The following is a 15,693-nucleotide window of genomic DNA, read 5'->3' as shown; positions in this document are numbered from 1 at the left end:
TGTCCAGAGGTGAGATGGAAACGCAGAGAGGGTTAGGAGCTGGTTGAATGGACACGGGGAATCAGCGGTGGAAAGGAGGAGTGTGCTGTCACAGTATGGGGAGAGCAATTAGAGTCACATAACAATGTAAGTATAAATTTTTGTATGGGAAAAAAATTAAAAAAAAAAAAAGATTACAGCCTAGAAAATGCCATAGGGCAGTTCTACTCTGTTGCATGGGGTCTCTATGAGTTGAAATCGACTCAATGGCACCTAACAATAGAGTTCTGTAGTGATCAGCTTCAAGAATAATACCATCGAGTAGCATCTGGGGTCTTAAAAGCCTGTGAGCAACCATGTAAGATACTTCACTGGTCTCATCCCTTTGGGAGCAAGGGAGAATGAAGAGAACAAGATACAAGGAAAAGATTAGTCCAAAGGACTAATGGACCACAACTACCACGGCCTCCACCAGACTGACTCCAGTACAACAAGATGGTGCGCAGCTACCACTACTGACTGCTCTGACCAGGATCACAACAGAGGGTCCTGGACAGAGCTGGAGAAAAATGTAGAACCAAATTCTAACTCACAAAAAACAAAGACTAGATTTACTGGCCTGACAGAGACTGGAGAAATCCCGAGAGTATGGCCCCCGGACACCGTTTTAGCTCAGTAATGAAGTCACTCCCGAGGTTCACCCTTCAGCCAAAGATTAGACAGCCCCATAAAACAAAACGAGACTAATGGGGCACAACAGTCCAGGCACAAGGACTAGAAGGCAAGGAGAGGACAGGAAAGCTGGTAATAGGGAACTCAAGGTCGAGAAGGGACAGTGTTGACATGTCGTGGGGTTGTTAACCATTGTCATAAAACAATATGTGTACTAACTGTTTAATGAGAAATTATTTGTTCTGTAAACCTTCATCTGAAGTACAATTTAAAAAAAAAGAATAACACCATCTAAAAAAAGTATAATTGTTGAATAAATAAATCAGCGCAAATTCGCCGAAAACATCCCGTTTTCCGACAAATAAACTGAGGGTCAGAGAAGGTAAATCACTAACCCCGACACACAAAGGGTCACGATAGCGGTTGGACTCGAACCTGCGCCTCAAGGGCGGGGGGTGGAGCACCAGCCCTTCCAGGCCTCGCCCAGTCATTACCGAGCTACGCCCACGCTCAGTCAGGCCACGCCCCTTACAGGCCACGCTCCTGCCGAGCGACCCCGACCTCCCAGTGCAAACTCCAGTTAATGCACAACAGGAACGGCTAGGCGTTCTCTCCAGGAGCCGACCCAGGCTCGGAGCCCCAAACGCTGGGACAGGTAACCCCGGGCGGGAGCGGCCCGTGTGGCCAGCTACTGCACCGGGGGGTCCCGGGGGGCTTCCCGGGGGCTGTGACCCGGGGACTCCGCGCGCTGAGGCGAGCGAGGCTCAGTCAGTTCAGGGGTTAACCCGAGCCCGCCTCAGGCTGCTCGATGACGTCAGGATGATTTGCATGGAGCTGTTCTGGAATACGCATTCAGGGGCGGGGTCTGATTTGTGCTCGAGACCAATCATGTGCGTCTATACAAATAGAGGCGGGGCCAAGGGCGGTGCTCGCAGCGAAGAGGTGGGGGCTCCGGGGCCGCTTCTCGAGGGTCCTCCCGCTGTGCCCGCCTCCATGCACGCCCTCCCGCGGTGTCCGCAGGCGGCCCGCCGACCACCCCCGCCGCGCGCGGGCCAAGACGCCACCCGCAGGACTCGGCCCCCGCCCCGGGGACGCCCAAGCGGCGCCACCCAGATGCCGATGCCCACCCGGGCGACCCTCCAGACCCGCAGCTCCTGGGGGGACCCCCGGCTCCGCCCACCTGGCCCTGGGCCTCCGGTGAGTCTGAATGGGGAGGGAGTCCCCAGGCCGGGACCTATGCAAAGAATTCAGTCCCCCCAGGTTGAGAGATTTCGATTTCCCTACAACCCCCAACGCCCTCCCTCTCCCCTTCACCCCAAACCTTGATTCCTGCAGCGTCTGCAGCGACAGGACCCCCGAGGCCTAGAAACCAGCTCTCCACACAATCTGTGCCTACCCCAACCCCGAGCCCACAGGGTGAGGCCCAAGAAGATTGTGTTTGAGGATGAGCTGCCTGCACAGGCCCTCCTGGGCACCAAGAGGCCTATTGGAGCCATCCCTGGGGGATATACGCCCAGGCCCTACTCAGTGCCCGACTATGAGCTGTGAGTGTCCTCCATGTGGTTCCTGAAGCCTGGGAAACGGGAAGTGGCACCAGGGGCATAGCGAGGGTAACGGGCGACCAGAGGCAATCTCTAAATTGCATCCCCTCCCCCCAGTTCGATCGCCCCCAGCCCCCAATTTCAAGATGAATAGACGGTAATAGCAGCGACAAGTCAGCAGAAACGCCTTACTCCCTCTTGTCTGGCTGCCTCAGTCAGGCGCCTTTCATATTTGTGGCGACTCAGAATGTCATTACATTCCACGCCTAGTCTGGCGCCCCCTTAGACTTGGACCCGGGGGCAAGTGCTCCCCTCTGCCCCCGCCCCCCCCCCCACACCTTTGAGGGGCACTGGGGTTAGGGCTTTGACTGGTAAATAGGAATTTACCAAGTAGTCAAAAGGGAAGAAGAGTATTTCAGCACCTGCAAAGGGATGAAGACTGAGTGGAGAAGAATCAAACTACATACATGAATTGAAGGAAGGGGAGAGGAATGTTTACACTCACACTCTGACCCTCCTCGCCCTGGCAGTAAGTACCCACCAGTGAGCACTAAGAGGGAGCGGAGCCGATATGCAGCTGTGTTCCAGGACCAGTACTCTGAGTTCTTGGAGCTGCAGCAGGAGGTGGCCTCTGCGCAGGCAAAGCTAGAGCAGCTGCAGACCCTGCTGCGCTCACTGCCCCCGCCCCACAGCCAGGTCAGTGTTGGGCAGAAACCCCTGCCCTGCAGCCTTTTCAAGCCAGATCTCGGGGCCCCTTCCTTCTCCAGGCTGGGTGAGTACTACAACATGTGGGGCCAAGGTCAGCCCTCAAGGTCCTCCCTAGGCCAGTCACTTTGTCTCTCTGAGCCTGTTTCCCCATCCCTCCCTGGGTCTGACATCCTCTGAGTCCCATCTTCTTCCTCCCTTCATAGAAGGAGGCCTGTGTCACTGCCCGTGTCTGGAGGGAATTTGAGAAGAAGCAGATGGTGAGTCATGACTCTTGGGTCCCCCATCTTGGCCTTTGTACCCCCGACACTTGTGCCCATTTTTGAGGAGAGAAAACTGAGGCTCAGAGAGGAAAAGGCTCAAATAGCATGAGAGCTGTAGGCTAGACTGCCGTAAGGACTTCCCTGGCTCTTGCCCTGCCCAGGACCCCAGCTTTCTGGACAAGCAGGCTCGCTACCGCTACCTGAAGGGCAAATTGAGGCACCTCAAGACCCAGATTCAGAAATTCGACGACCAAGGGGACAGCGAGGGCTCCGTGTACTTCTGAATATCCCGGCAGACAGGCAGAAGGATGAGCTGGGGTGGCCTGCCCTGCGGTTGCTTCTCTCCAGCCCCTCCAGTCTCCTGCCTCTGAGCTTTGCTCTTGCGGTTTCTTCTGCTCTTCCTCTGCTTGGGATAGCTTCCGCTGACTGCAGATGCCTCATCCTTTGTGGCTCAGCTCTGATGGCCCCTCTTCCAGGATGTCTTCCCAGGACCTCCTCTGGGACCCCCAGCCCTGACCCATGGGGACCCAGAACTCAGCCCTGTCTCCCAGAAGCAGGTCCTGCACGCCATCCCAATGGAATAAACATCTTTTAAACACCTACTGTGTGTGGCTGCTTAACACTCCTAATTTCAGTTGTCACCCAAAAATTGTTCTCCCCATTTTCAAGAGGGAATAAAAAACAACCTGAGTTTCCAAGAAAGGTACTTGCCCAGGGTCTTCCGGGTAGAGTTCAAACCCTCATATATCCAGAGAGCTCCCTCTCCCTCAAGAGCCTCAGATGACCTCTGATTGAAAATTTCAGGGTTAACATCTGGCTTCAGTTCCTTGTGGGGAGTTCCAGGGACCACGAGTTTCTGCACCTTCAATAATGGAGGCAAGAGTGGCAGAGGCCCCGGGAGTCTTGCTGGAGAAGTCTTGAGGGTACAACACTGGAGAACGCCTGAAGGGGGAGGACTGAGCCCAGGGACACAGGAGGTCCTGACCCTACCCCCCCAGACAAATGGGTCCCTTCATTCTTCACTTACCCCTGGGCCCTTTAAGCTGGACAGTGATTGACACAAAGTGCTATATAGACTGCACTCACATGCCTGCCCAGGGGAGGGTCTCCCAGGCTCTGGGTCAGGTATTTGGGGCAGCAACAGGGCCAGCCTCCCTGATGGACTTTGTGACCTTGGACTGGCAGCTGCCCTCTCTGGTCTCCCAGGGAAGTCACAGGGGACTAGAGCAATCAGGGAGTCAAACTGGCATGCAGAGAAGATAGTGCCAGTGACTGAGTGTGACCGTAGCCACAGAGAGGCCTCAGCCCCAGGCTCAGCCCTTGAGGAGCCCTAGTCTGGGGGAGACAGCCCTGGTCCCAGTATGATAGCGCAATAATGGAGGGGTGGATGGCAGTCTTGACAACCAGGGAGGCTGGAGATGTCTTCCTGCAGGAGGGACCATATGGGTGGGGTTTTATAGAAGTAAGACTTCAGTAGTCAGGTACAGACAGACATCCAAATCTCTGGCCTGGGGACCAGATGGCAGGATAGACCCTCATGGTATCACTCAGTCCTCAGATGTCCTCGATTTGTGAATCTGAGAAATGGGCGATTGTTGTCCAGCCCTCCTAGAGTGGACTTGCACCCACTTACCCTTAGAGACAACTCTGGAGACCCTGATCCAGCGCATTGCCCAGTTCAGCCTCGTGTGGGCCCAGTGTCCTTCCCACTCCACTCTACCTCAGTCCCCTTCAGGGGACAGAACACACGCACAAAACCCTCATTCATTTCATAGAAAGTGGCCTTGTCCCCCATCTTCCCAGACCTCCAAGATGGACATAGGGGAACGTTTTGGAGGACCAGGGCTGCCAGGGTGACAGACCTAAGTTCTACCCTCGCTGTTCTGAGGGGGCATTTTTGATGGAGGTTTGTTCATTTTTTCTGCCTAGCAGGGCCTCAGGGCCTGAGAGGTGTCACCCTCCCCCCAAAATCCAAGCCCTTTCTACCCACCCCTTAGAGCCACAGCCCTGACAATACACCCCCACAGGTGCCTTTCCCACCACAGAGCAGGGCTCAAACTTCCGAAGCCCGGATGGCAGGGTCCTTCATGCCCTGCAGCACCCCATATCCCATCTCAACTCGGCTAAGTCCACATTTCAGAATCTGTTCTTACAGTGGTGCCCACCCTCCAGATGCCAATCCCAAAGTGGTCAGTTTATTAGTTACATATGAGAAGAAACCCAACTCAAACTGGCTCAGGCACAAAAGGGGAAGTTTGGTTTCACAGAATTTAAATGTACAAAGGCTTCAGGTATGGCTTGATTCAGGGGCTCCAAAGGCATTCTAGGAAATTGGTCTTCCTGTGTAGGCTGTCTCACTGATAATATCCTCTGGGTTATAAATCTTGCCATCAAGTCTCACTGGTCTGCTTTGGGTAGCATATCCTCCCTGAACCATTCACTGTGGCCAGGGGAACAGAGGGATGATTGCCTGGTCTAGGGTCAGATGACAGGCCTAGGGCCTCACCCAGACCACATGGACTGAGAGTTCGGGAGAGACGGTTCTCCTAAGGACCCTGGAGCCCAGATACTAAGAGCCGACCTTTAATTAATTTAATTATTAATAATAAGGTGTTTGGTCCAGGGCTTGAATTTAACTACCATTCGCTGGGTTCAACACCTATGGACTCACTGGCTGACCTCAGGTCCTCTGCCCCCTGCCCCCTGCCCTCAGCTTGTTTCCGCACCTGCCCAAAAATAACACCGTCCACCTAGTCACACACAGGAGGCTGTGGTTAGGTATTTGAGACTGTGCATGTGCCACATGGCTGGAGTGGGTACCAGGATGGGTTGGGGGGGCACCCTCCCTGTCACACACACCCCCCATAGAAAGACAGCCAGGGCAGCCGTGCAGATAGGAAACGTGTTTATTACTGTGTCCCCTTGATTCATTCCTCATGTAGTGTCAGACGTGGATCATGTGTCCAGAGAGTCCACCTGGCCCATGCTTACTCTTGCCGGGCTGGGGCCGCCCCCTAGTCCAGCCACCAGGCCTCTATCCCACCCTGCCGTCCCATGAGTTCACTGGCTGTCCAAGGCTGTCGAGGGATTCGATCCTCCGTCCCTCCATCCATCTTGGCGAGGGGACTGGAAGACGTGGCTGGAGTTCGGACAATCCGTCTCCTTTTTGGTTTCATGATCATTTAAAAAACAGAAAAGACAATTTCACAGTCTTTAAAAAAAGAGGAGTCTGAGAAGGAGCCGGGGTCCTCCGCCTGGGGGCCCCCAGGAGCCCCAAGCATCGGTGTCCCTGGAGGTCACTGGCTGGAGCCGTAAGGCCAGTTGAAAGTACTCCCGGAGAGCAGCATGTCGCGGATCAGCGTCTCGATGGGCGTCTTGCCCACCAGGCGCATGAAGAACAGCTGGGAGATGAGTGAGGCAGGGACAGCACGCAGGGCTGGAAGCCGCAGCAGCAGGCGCCCGAAGCGCTGGGGCTGGGCTGGGTACTGGGCCCGTACATACTCTGTCAGGGCCACCTGCGCCTTCTCCTGCAGGCTCTCCACGTGTGCTGGGTCCGAGAGGCCGCAGGCATCTGGGGGGATGAGGACGAGGTTAGGTGTGGCAGGGGTGGTGGAAGGACCCAAGGGCCACACACCCGGTGGGGTGGGGGGCAAACAGACATCAGGCATCACTCGGGGCACTCAGGGGCATTGGTGATGGGTTCCTGGAGCACAAATTGGAGTTTCTAAGGCAGTGTCGATTTTTGAGGGTGAGGACAGAGGTGCAGGCAGTGATCTCTTGATGGTGGACGCCCCCCCCTTTGCAGGGGGACAGGTTCTAAGGAAGCTCGAGGGGAAGGTGGGGCTGAGGAGATTTTGGGAGACAGAGCCCAGACCACGGGGAGAAGCATGGGGCATTATTTACTATTTATATTGATGAAAGCTATGTTTATCAAGTGAAAGCCACCTCCCAGAGTGGCTGGTTCCTGGGCCTCCCGCCCCAAGGAGACACCTGGTGGGGTCAGGAGCCTTCCAGAGAGTGAAAGTATTCCTGGGGGCAATCTGGGGAGATATGCCTCTAGAGTGAAGAGCTCGCTGCACCGTCAGTTGGAGGAATACGGTAACGCGATGGTAAGAGCCGCAGCAACGTTACTAGGCAACGGGCAGGGAAGGTACCGACCCCCCACACACCAGTCATCTGGCCACGCCCCAGGTGGGAGGGACCTCAGATCCACGCCCCACCCCAGGGCGGGCAGTTCGGGGGCCCGGGCCATAAGTCCGGGGACCAAAGAATCAGGGAGACTTAGGGGAGCCCAGAACCAGGCGTCGGGGCACACCCTGCCTGGTAGCCCTTCGTAAGAGCTCACAAAGTGTGAAGAGGGCTTTAATCCAGGGTCAAAAGGCTTAGCGAGACCAGAGACGGAGGGAGGGAGAGGTGTGCAAGGGGAGTCACAGCCAGGAGTCAGGGACCTCCCCTCGCGTCCCTCCAAAAGCACCTTGATCTGGGGGGAGGGGCATGGAAAGGTCTTAGCGGGCTGGAGATTAGGTAGAGTCAGTGGAACCAGCTGGGTCCTCAGGTCTGGGGGGCTAGGCTCAGAGTTCTTAGGGAGTCCTGGGATCGGGCAGTGGGGGCTTAAGGTATCACTCCTGCTTCCATCACCTCACTGCCCCCCATCAGTGCTCACTGTGTGCAGGGCCGCAGGTGTGGGGCCCGAAAGGGTGGGGCTACACCAGGCCCCACTTTGGAGGCATTACTTCACCTGCTACCCCCATCAGCGATCACTGGGCATGCAGGCCCCCAGTGTGACTGGCTTTGGGGACAGGGGTTGGCGGTCCGTGGGGGCCGGAATCCCTCCCGCCCCTCTGCACCCCCTGCAGGCTCTCACCGGGTGTAAAGAGCGCGATGGCCTTGAGGCAGCCGTACTCGGCCGAGTCCACCTGCAGGCGGCCCAGCTTGTCCACCTGCTCCTGGAAGGCGCGCACCTGGTCCATGAAGGCCACAGCGCGCTCGGCGGCCATGGGCGCGGCGTGCAGCCCCGCGGCGGCCAGCAGCGGAGCCGTGTGCAGGGGCAGCGCCGCCTGCGCCGCGTTCAGCACAAACAGCTCGCTCCAGCTGAGCCGCAGCAACGCCACTTGGTCGGCCACCGGCAGCTCAGGGAAGAAGGGAGCGTGGCGCGCCCACTCCACGGTGCTGAAGAGCAGGCGCGCCGCCAGCTCGCACACATTGTCGATGCCCAGCACCGCGCCTGTGCCGCCCGGGCCGAACGCGCCCGCCGCCCCCGCGCCAAAGCGGCCCGCAGCCGGGTAGGGCTCAGCACGCAGCAGCTGCGCGATCAGCTCCGACACTGGCTGGCCTGGGGAGAGGGCGCTGCCCGCCGCCGCTGCCAGCGCCGAGCCCGGGGGGCTGCCCGACGAGGTGGCGCCGGCGCCCGGCAGCGAATGTGGGATGCGACCTCGCTGCACGGCTGCGTAGCAGGGAGGGAGAGGGAGACCGGGGACATGGAAAGGGAATGAGTGGGGAGCAGATGGGGGAAAGGAAAAGGAAACGAGGGAGTGGGAAGCAGGGACAGCGGAAGGGAGGGGCGACAGAAGATGCCCCCCCAGGAAATAGGGGAGGTCAGAGATGGGGAAGGGACAGGGTATGCGGAAGGGGAGACAAGCGGACAGGAGGTGGGAAGAGATGGGGTGGACAGGAGATGGAGGCAGGGAATGGAAAACCAGAAGGGAATGAGGGGCGTAGGGAGACCAGGGAGGGGAGAGAGAGGTAAGACAGGGAGAAAGGGGAGGAAGGGAGGAGAGAGGAAGGGGGAAGAAAATGTGAGAGACAGAGAAACGGGAAGGGGCAGGGAGGAGAAATAGAGACAAGGGGGGGAGGGGAGACAAGTCACCAGAGAGTCACTAGGTGCCTCCCCTCCAAACCTCTCAGGCTGCCCATCCCTACCCCCTGGGCTCACAGCATGCTGGGAGGTCAGGGTGAGTTCCTGCAGGCCCCCCCACCCCCCGCCCCGTTCTGCTCTGTGCCCTCCTGCCCCCAGCTCCCCCCAGCCCCCCATCCCACTTGGGGCACCTTCACAGGTAGGAATTGGACCCCTGGGTGGGGGTGATCTGACTGGACTCTGTTCAGGGGTGATGAGGATCAATCACTCCCGACCTGTCTGCCAATCATTGGGGGTCCCAGAGCTGAGGATGAAGCCAGGAGGGACACCAGCTACTCTTCCTATGGACATGACCATTTGTTTATGTCCCGTTCCCCCAGACTGTGGTCCCTCAAGGGCAGATCTGTCTATCTGGATCTCTGTGGTGATCCCAATGCCTAGAGCTGGTAGCTGCTGAGCCATTAGCTGGCATCATTAGCCTTCTCAGGGCGGGGCGGGGGGGGATCCAGAAGTAGAGGTGCCAGAGACAGTCTGCCCCCCACTTGCTGGCCTGGACCCCAAGAAGGGCCCATGTCTCAACAACAGGTGGGGAAGAAGAAGGAAACTGAGGCACAAAGAGGAGAAAGTGGCCACATGCCCGCCCAGTCTGGGCTGCATACAACAAGCCACGTGGGGCAGGAAGGGGGAAAAGGGCACACTGGGCTGGGTGCCAGGTGGGGACTAATTAATGAGCGTTAATGAGCTGGCACGAGCTGTCTCAGCACCTCTGTGAACTTCTGGTCAACATGCCATGGAGCAGATGGGGGAGGGGGACCCCAGGCAGGAGCCGAGGGCTGACAGAGCCCAGCAGAAAGCAGGGGCCTAGGTTTGAGGCTACTTCAAGTAGTTTCCAAGTGAGTCAAGTCATCTGTCCAATGAGGGTACCTGGACAAACCTCAAGAGTAAATTTCAGCGGATCCTTGACCCTCCAAGGGAACTTCACCAGCCCTCTTACTTCATTCTAACCCACCCCCTGCCCTCATTGTTCCTCCCTCACCCTGGCAAGCTCCTACCCCAGGACCTTTGCACTGGCTGTTCCTTCCTCCTGGAACCCCTTCCCCCACCTCCTTCTACTAATCATTCAGCCCAAAGCGGGCAGGTTCAATCCCAGCCACAACTCTTTTGCTCTCTGACCCTGGGCAAGCGGCCTCACCACTCTGCTCTCTGTGCCTCAGTATTTTCATGTATAAAATGCAGATGATAATAGTAGTAATTATAAAATACTAATCACTGCCTTAAACGAGAATCTATGTAAGTTTCTTAGAACAGCACCTGGCACATAGAAGTGCTAAGTGAATGGTAACTCAGGCCACAAAACATTTACTGAGTACCTACTGTGTGCCAGACTCTGGTCTAGGTGCTGGGAATATACAGTAGGCAACAAGACAGACAAAATCCCTGCCATCAGGGAGCAGGTTTTCTGGTGGAGGAGTTAATTATAGAGCAGGGTAAAATCAGTTGCCCTCAAGTTGATTCTGATTCATGTGGAAATAAAGAGAGATGATGAAGACAGAAGGAGCCCCGATGGCTCAGTGGTTAAGTACAGAGCTGTGAACCAAAAGGTCGGCAGTGGAATCCCCCAGCCGCTCTGCAAGAGAAAGATGCAGCAGTCGGCTTCTGTAAAGATTACAGCCTTGAAAACCCTATGGGGCAGTTCTACTCTGTCCCATAGGGTTGCTAGGAGTCGGAATCGACTCGAAGGCAAAAGGTCTTTTGGTTTGGTGAAGGCAGGGGATTAGGAGGACTTCTCTGAGGAGGTGACATTTGAGCAAACCTTGGAAGTGGGAGAGGAGCCATGCAGGTATCCTGGGGGAAAGAGTTTCAAGCAGCAACAAACAGCCCCTGCACAAGCCCTGAGGTAGGAACGGGTTTGGGGTTCAAACTATGATCATGATTATTTCCACCCCTGAGACTTTAGAGAGCTGAAGCCCTGATACAAGGCACCTCAGGTTTTTTAGGTCAAATGGACAAATGGAGGCAAAATCTGGGTCAGGAGAGGGCAAACAGGAGGATCATCTTCCAACTGAGGGGTGAACAGACAGTTTTAAGAAACAAACTCTGAGCAGCTGTCCCCAGCTTCTTCCACAGAGGCCTGACGGATAAGAAATCAACTTCAGAGCAGGAGAGAGTAAGCCTAGACACAGGGAAGAACTGCCAAACTGGCCCTTGATAAAGCCGAGCAGGGGACTCTCGTCCAACTCTCTGGGTCCTAAGGTCATCGGCAGAGTTCCAGGCCCAGCCGCCCATCACACATCCACCGGGTTCCCCTCCCTCAGCCTCCCAGCTGCCCTCCCAGCTGCCCGGGGTCAGGAGGAAGGGTGAACTGCCCTTTGCCTTAATCAGGCTGAGTTCCCTGCCTTGGGCAAACACGAAGCAGCGGTGGAGAGTGGAAGGAAAGCAAATCAAATAAGAAAAATGTCCTTGTTCAGAAACGGGAGGCCAGGCCTGGGGACCAGAAGGTCACCAAGGGGCCTGGAGCTGAGGAAGCTGCCACTGAGGCCAGGGTGGGGTGCGGGGACTGCTGGCAAAGAGTAGAGATGAGGTGGCTGGAGAACAGTCTTAAAGTGGGCCCCTTGCATCCCTGGGTCATAAGTGGCTTCCTCCAGCCTGCAGTGCAGCCAGCGGGACCACAGGATTGGTGGTAGCCAGGTTAGCAAGTGCCAGACCCCACCCACCCAGAGGCACTCACCCTCTTTGCGCATGCCAACGCGGAAGCACTTCTTGAGGCGGCAGTACTGACACTGGTTCCGGTGGTGCTGGTCAATCTGGCAGTCACGGTTGGACCTGGGGGCACGGAGGTCAGGGGTCACCATGGCACCTTGAACCACTCCGTGAGCTGCCTTTGAAGGCAGCACCTGAGAAACACCAGGGGGGGCCCCTAGGGCTGGGGGATGGCCAGGGCTCAGCCTGCAGCTCTGCAAAGAGGCAAGGACAATTGGGGTGGAGTGGTGATAGATAAATAAGAGTCCATGGAGAAGCAGGAGAGTAGCACTCTAGGGAGGGTACATTAGAATTGGGTTTTGAGGGATGAATAGACGTTCCCGAGGTGAACGGAAAGACCATTCCCGGGAGGGGGCACGATGACAGCAAAAGCCTGGCAAAGAGAAGTACAGACGCCTCAACAGTTTTAGTCCATTTGGTTACTGTCATGCTAAAGAACAAGGCCTTGGTCCCAAGAGCAATGTGAGAACAGGAGACAGACACAGTCAGGGGGTTGGGCCGTGTGAGTTGATGAAGGGCCAGTCTCTATGGGGCCCCAGCATTGTCCCACAGGAGGCTGGTAGCAATGCATGAATGAATGAATGAACAAATTCCTATCTCTCCTTTAAGGCCCCACACCCATACCTGCATCCCCTCCTCCGACCAAGCCCAAGATTCTTCCTCTAGGCAGTCCCTGGGGGTCATTCTTGCCTCTCCTAGGGATGGAACAGATGTTCCCATGAGGTAATGAGCTCCCCATCCAGGGATGGCCCCAAGCAGGAAGGGTGAGGTGCTCCTTCTTCAAACATCCCCATCCCAGTCCCCAGCACCTTCTGCCCTCGGGCCCTGCCCCTGGGCTGCCCTCTGCCTCTCTCCACCTGGGGTGGGGCTCTCTGAGGCCTGGGATCCTATCACAGACCAGCTACCCGATACAGTCAAGGAGTAAAACAAACACGCAACAAAGGAATAAATCAAACGCGTTTCCCAGGCAACTCTCTTCCCACCACCCCACCCCCAGCCTCAGTTTCCTCATTTGGAAAGGGGAGGAAACGTGCCAACCCTATATGGGATGTACTGGGGCTGGGGGGTTCTGGGGTAGGGAGTCAACACACAGGTGCTAGCCAGGAGTCCCAGGGGCAGGGTTGGGGAAGCTGAGGTGGGGTGGCGGGGGGCGGCGGGGGGGGGGCTCTGCAGTGCTCCCCACCCGCCCAACTGAGTCCTGGGAAGAGGCCCTGCTAGGGCAGAGGCAGCTCAGGCAGAACCAGAACAAAGCCCAGCGGGTGGTGGGAGGGCCCGGGGCAGCCGGGTGGAAACGGCCAGGCCTGGGCAGGAGAGCAGGTGGGGGCCCTGCTCAGGGCGCCCTGACCTCAGGAGAGGCCCTGCCACCTTCTGCCTCAATTCCTCCAACTATGGAATTGGGACAGATTTCCTGTCCAACCCAGGCTGGGTTCCCGAGATGGAGAAATACTTTAAGTTCTGCCTGTTATCCCACCTGAAGAACGCATACTTTGCCCTACCCTGGAGCCCAACCCTGCCTCCTCCCTGGGCTCCTCCTACCCACAGATTCTGACCATGGCCCTCTCCTGCTCACACAACCTCCATGGCCCCCCATCACCCTCAGCCTGGCATTTCAGGCCCGCTGGGCTCTAATTCTCCCATGCCGCTCCTCCACGAGGCCCTCCCTGACCATACACAGAGCCCCTTGGTCCCCTCTGGGACCCCAGATCCATCCCTCCTTCTGGCCCACCACTGACCCCACAGGCTGGGGGTATGTGTTTCCAGTTTTGCCTCCCCAGACTGGGGGTTCCCTGCGGGCCAGGCTTGGGGCTGGGGTCTCCCTGGGGTCCTGACTCAAACTAAAGCTCAGGAAGGAGTGTATGACCTCACCAGGTCACACAGCACAGAGCTGTTGGAGAACCCGCCAGCCCCAAACAACACCCTCCCCCTTGGTGCTCCCTGCCCTGGCCTCAGGGAATCCCCAGGGACCCCGAAACTGCCTGAACCCCCACCCCCTCGCCCTCCCCAAAGGCCCAGCCAGAGAGTAGGCAGCTATTCCAGCAACAAGAATGAGGCCAAAGTCTGGTGGCCCAGTTAGCGCAGGAGGAGGGACCAGCTCCCTCTGCCCCCTACCAGCCCTAGGCAAGCCCTGACCTCGGACCTGAGGCCAAACTCCAACCTTGGGTGCCCCAGCCTAGCTCCGACCAGTGGCCTCTGCCAACAAGCCCTCCACCAGCAGCACTCCCTGGGGACATCGTGATCCCAACTCAGCTGTCCCCTTCCTAACCCCACGGCTTGGCTCCGCTTGCTAAGGCCCAACTGAGGAGCAGAGGTGAGGGTACGTCCCTCACTGAGTGACCCAGGGCAGATGCCACGATCTCCCTAGCCTCAGTTTTCCGTTCCTGGGAAATGGAATTCTCCAGAGAGGCTCTTCGGAGACCATGCCAGTTCTGCCTGACACGGGGTGGGGGTGGGGGGCACCTTCATCAATGAGGATAACACAAGGGTACCCTGGGCTGGACACCCCAGCCAAGTGCCTTCTCCCAGGAGAGCTTCTGCCCCCAACAACAACCTGAAAACCCAGACCACACCCTCCCACCGGGACTCCAACCTGGGACAGCCCAGGACTCCTTCTTGAAACACACCACTCCCACCCTGTCTCAGAACCACGCTGAAGTTTCAGGGATTTTCTGGGGCCCCAGGTCTGCACCCACTCCTGGCTACGGGTGTGTGGGGTCAAATCCGGCCACTGTCTCAGCAGCAGTGGTTTCCGGAGACCCGATGCCCTGGGTGAGCCCGGGGGTACCCCTCCCTGATGAAGCAGGCCCTGTTCCACCCCCCCAGCAGGGCCCCCAAGCAAAGGGGGCCGCTCTGCGCCACTCCAGCCTCCCTTACGCTGTGGCTGTGCTCGGCCGCCAGAGCGACTTTGGAAGTGATATTTGACCCCAAGGGCGCGCCGTATTGATCCGCGAGGGCGCAGACAATGGTCCCTGGACGCTGCAAGCGTCACGGTCTAAGTTCCACGTTCGATTCCCGCGGGATCCCCCGCGCGCCGGGATTCCCCAAGAGAAATGGCTTGGGGGGCGCTGGGTTTAGGCTCCCACCCCTGACAGCATCCCTAACCCTCCCAGCCCCCGACCCCGTACGGAGACGGCCCCTCCCGGGAAAAAGGAAAGGAGGAAGAGCAAAAAACTGGGGCGGAAGCCGCAAGGGACCACCTGATAGGGGACCTGCAACGATGCAGCGCCAACTGTATACACAATCCCAGAAACGAAAAGAGGGGACCATGACCCTATCTCAAACGGGGAGTGGAGGCCCAAGGAAGGTCAGTGCCAGGCCCAAGGTGACCGATTGGGTCAGAGGCCCGCCCAGGCCGGGGCCGGGCGCACTGGTGCGGCCGCGCTAATGGGGGGCTCACCGGCAGGTGTAGCTGAGGTTGCGGCGGATGCTCCGCTTGAAGAAGCTCTTGCAGCCCTCGCAGGTGAATACGCCGTAATGCTTGCCGCTCGACTTGTCCCCGCACACCACGCAGTCCACCTGCAGCCCCGGCCGCTCCTCGTCGCCCGGCTCGGCGTCGCTGGCGGCGCCCGGGGGTGAGGCCGAATCGTCCTCGGCCGCCCGCGGGTAACCTCCCGCCTTGTCCACACCATTCGTGTCGCCGCCGCCGGGGCCGCCCCAGCCGCCGGCCACCATGGCCATAGCCCCCGGGCAGCGGGGCCGGGGCGCCCCCGCTGCGCGCCTGCCTGCGGGCACCCCTTTCGGCCCGGGAGGCGCTATGCGGCGCGCATCCGGCCCCGGCGCACTGGGGGCCCCAGCTGCACCCCCCAAAAAAGTTTTGCAGCAGCAACTTCCTGCGGCCGGTCCGCGCGCCCGGGCGGAACTGGTCGGGCCGGTTCCAGGCCAACTTTCCCACGCGTGCGCGGGCCCGGGCCCGGGGCCGGGG

General features: G+C 58.1%; 2 protein-coding genes across 2 annotated transcripts; one reads left to right on the top strand and one right to left on the bottom strand.

Moving 5' to 3' along the window:
* The first annotated feature begins 1,234 nt into the window (after positions 1-1,234).
* On the top strand, positions 1,235-3,444 carry OCEL1 (occludin/ELL domain containing 1). Its single transcript, XM_004384416.1, is given in 6 exon segments — positions 1,235-1,306; positions 1,672-1,848; positions 1,987-2,195; positions 2,723-2,888; positions 3,104-3,157; positions 3,322-3,444. Coding segments are annotated over 6 exon segments (801 nt in total).
* Positions 3,445-6,073: 2,629 nt separating this feature from the next.
* NR2F6 (nuclear receptor subfamily 2 group F member 6) lies at positions 6,074-15,626 on the bottom strand. Its single transcript, XM_004384415.2, has 4 exons — positions 15,169-15,626; positions 11,743-11,837; positions 8,025-8,603; positions 6,074-6,731 (listed from the first exon to the last, which is right to left on the bottom strand). Exons 1-4 carry the CDS (start codon positions 15,447-15,449, stop codon positions 6,457-6,459), a joined length of 1,230 nt encoding a protein of 409 aa, XP_004384472.1. The 5' UTR covers positions 15,450-15,626; the 3' UTR covers positions 6,074-6,456.
* Between the last annotated feature and the right edge of the window lie 67 nt (positions 15,627-15,693).

This window comes from Trichechus manatus, unplaced genomic scaffold (assembly GCF_000243295.1).
Source record: "Trichechus manatus latirostris isolate Lorelei unplaced genomic scaffold, TriManLat1.0 scaffold00122, whole genome shotgun sequence".
Taxonomy (NCBI): Eukaryota; Metazoa; Chordata; class Mammalia; order Sirenia; family Trichechidae; genus Trichechus; species Trichechus manatus.
The sequence above is the reverse complement of the archived record's forward strand: the minus strand, read 5'-3'. Positions and strand labels throughout refer to the sequence as shown.

Excerpts from the sequence above, each read along its gene's own strand:
- NR2F6 (XM_004384415.2), bottom strand. The coding sequence starts at position 15,449 with ATGGCCATGGTGGCCGGCGGCTGGGGCGGCCCCGGCGGCGGCGACACG. Across the intron at positions 11,838-15,168 it reads AACCTCAGCTACACCTGCCG|GTCCAACCGTGACTGCCAGA; the intron begins GTGAGCCCCCCA and ends CCGTGCCCCCAG. Across the intron at positions 8,604-11,742 it reads CGTTGGCATGCGCAAAGAGG|CCGTGCAGCGAGGTCGCATC; the intron begins GTGAGTGCCTCT and ends CCTGCTACGCAG.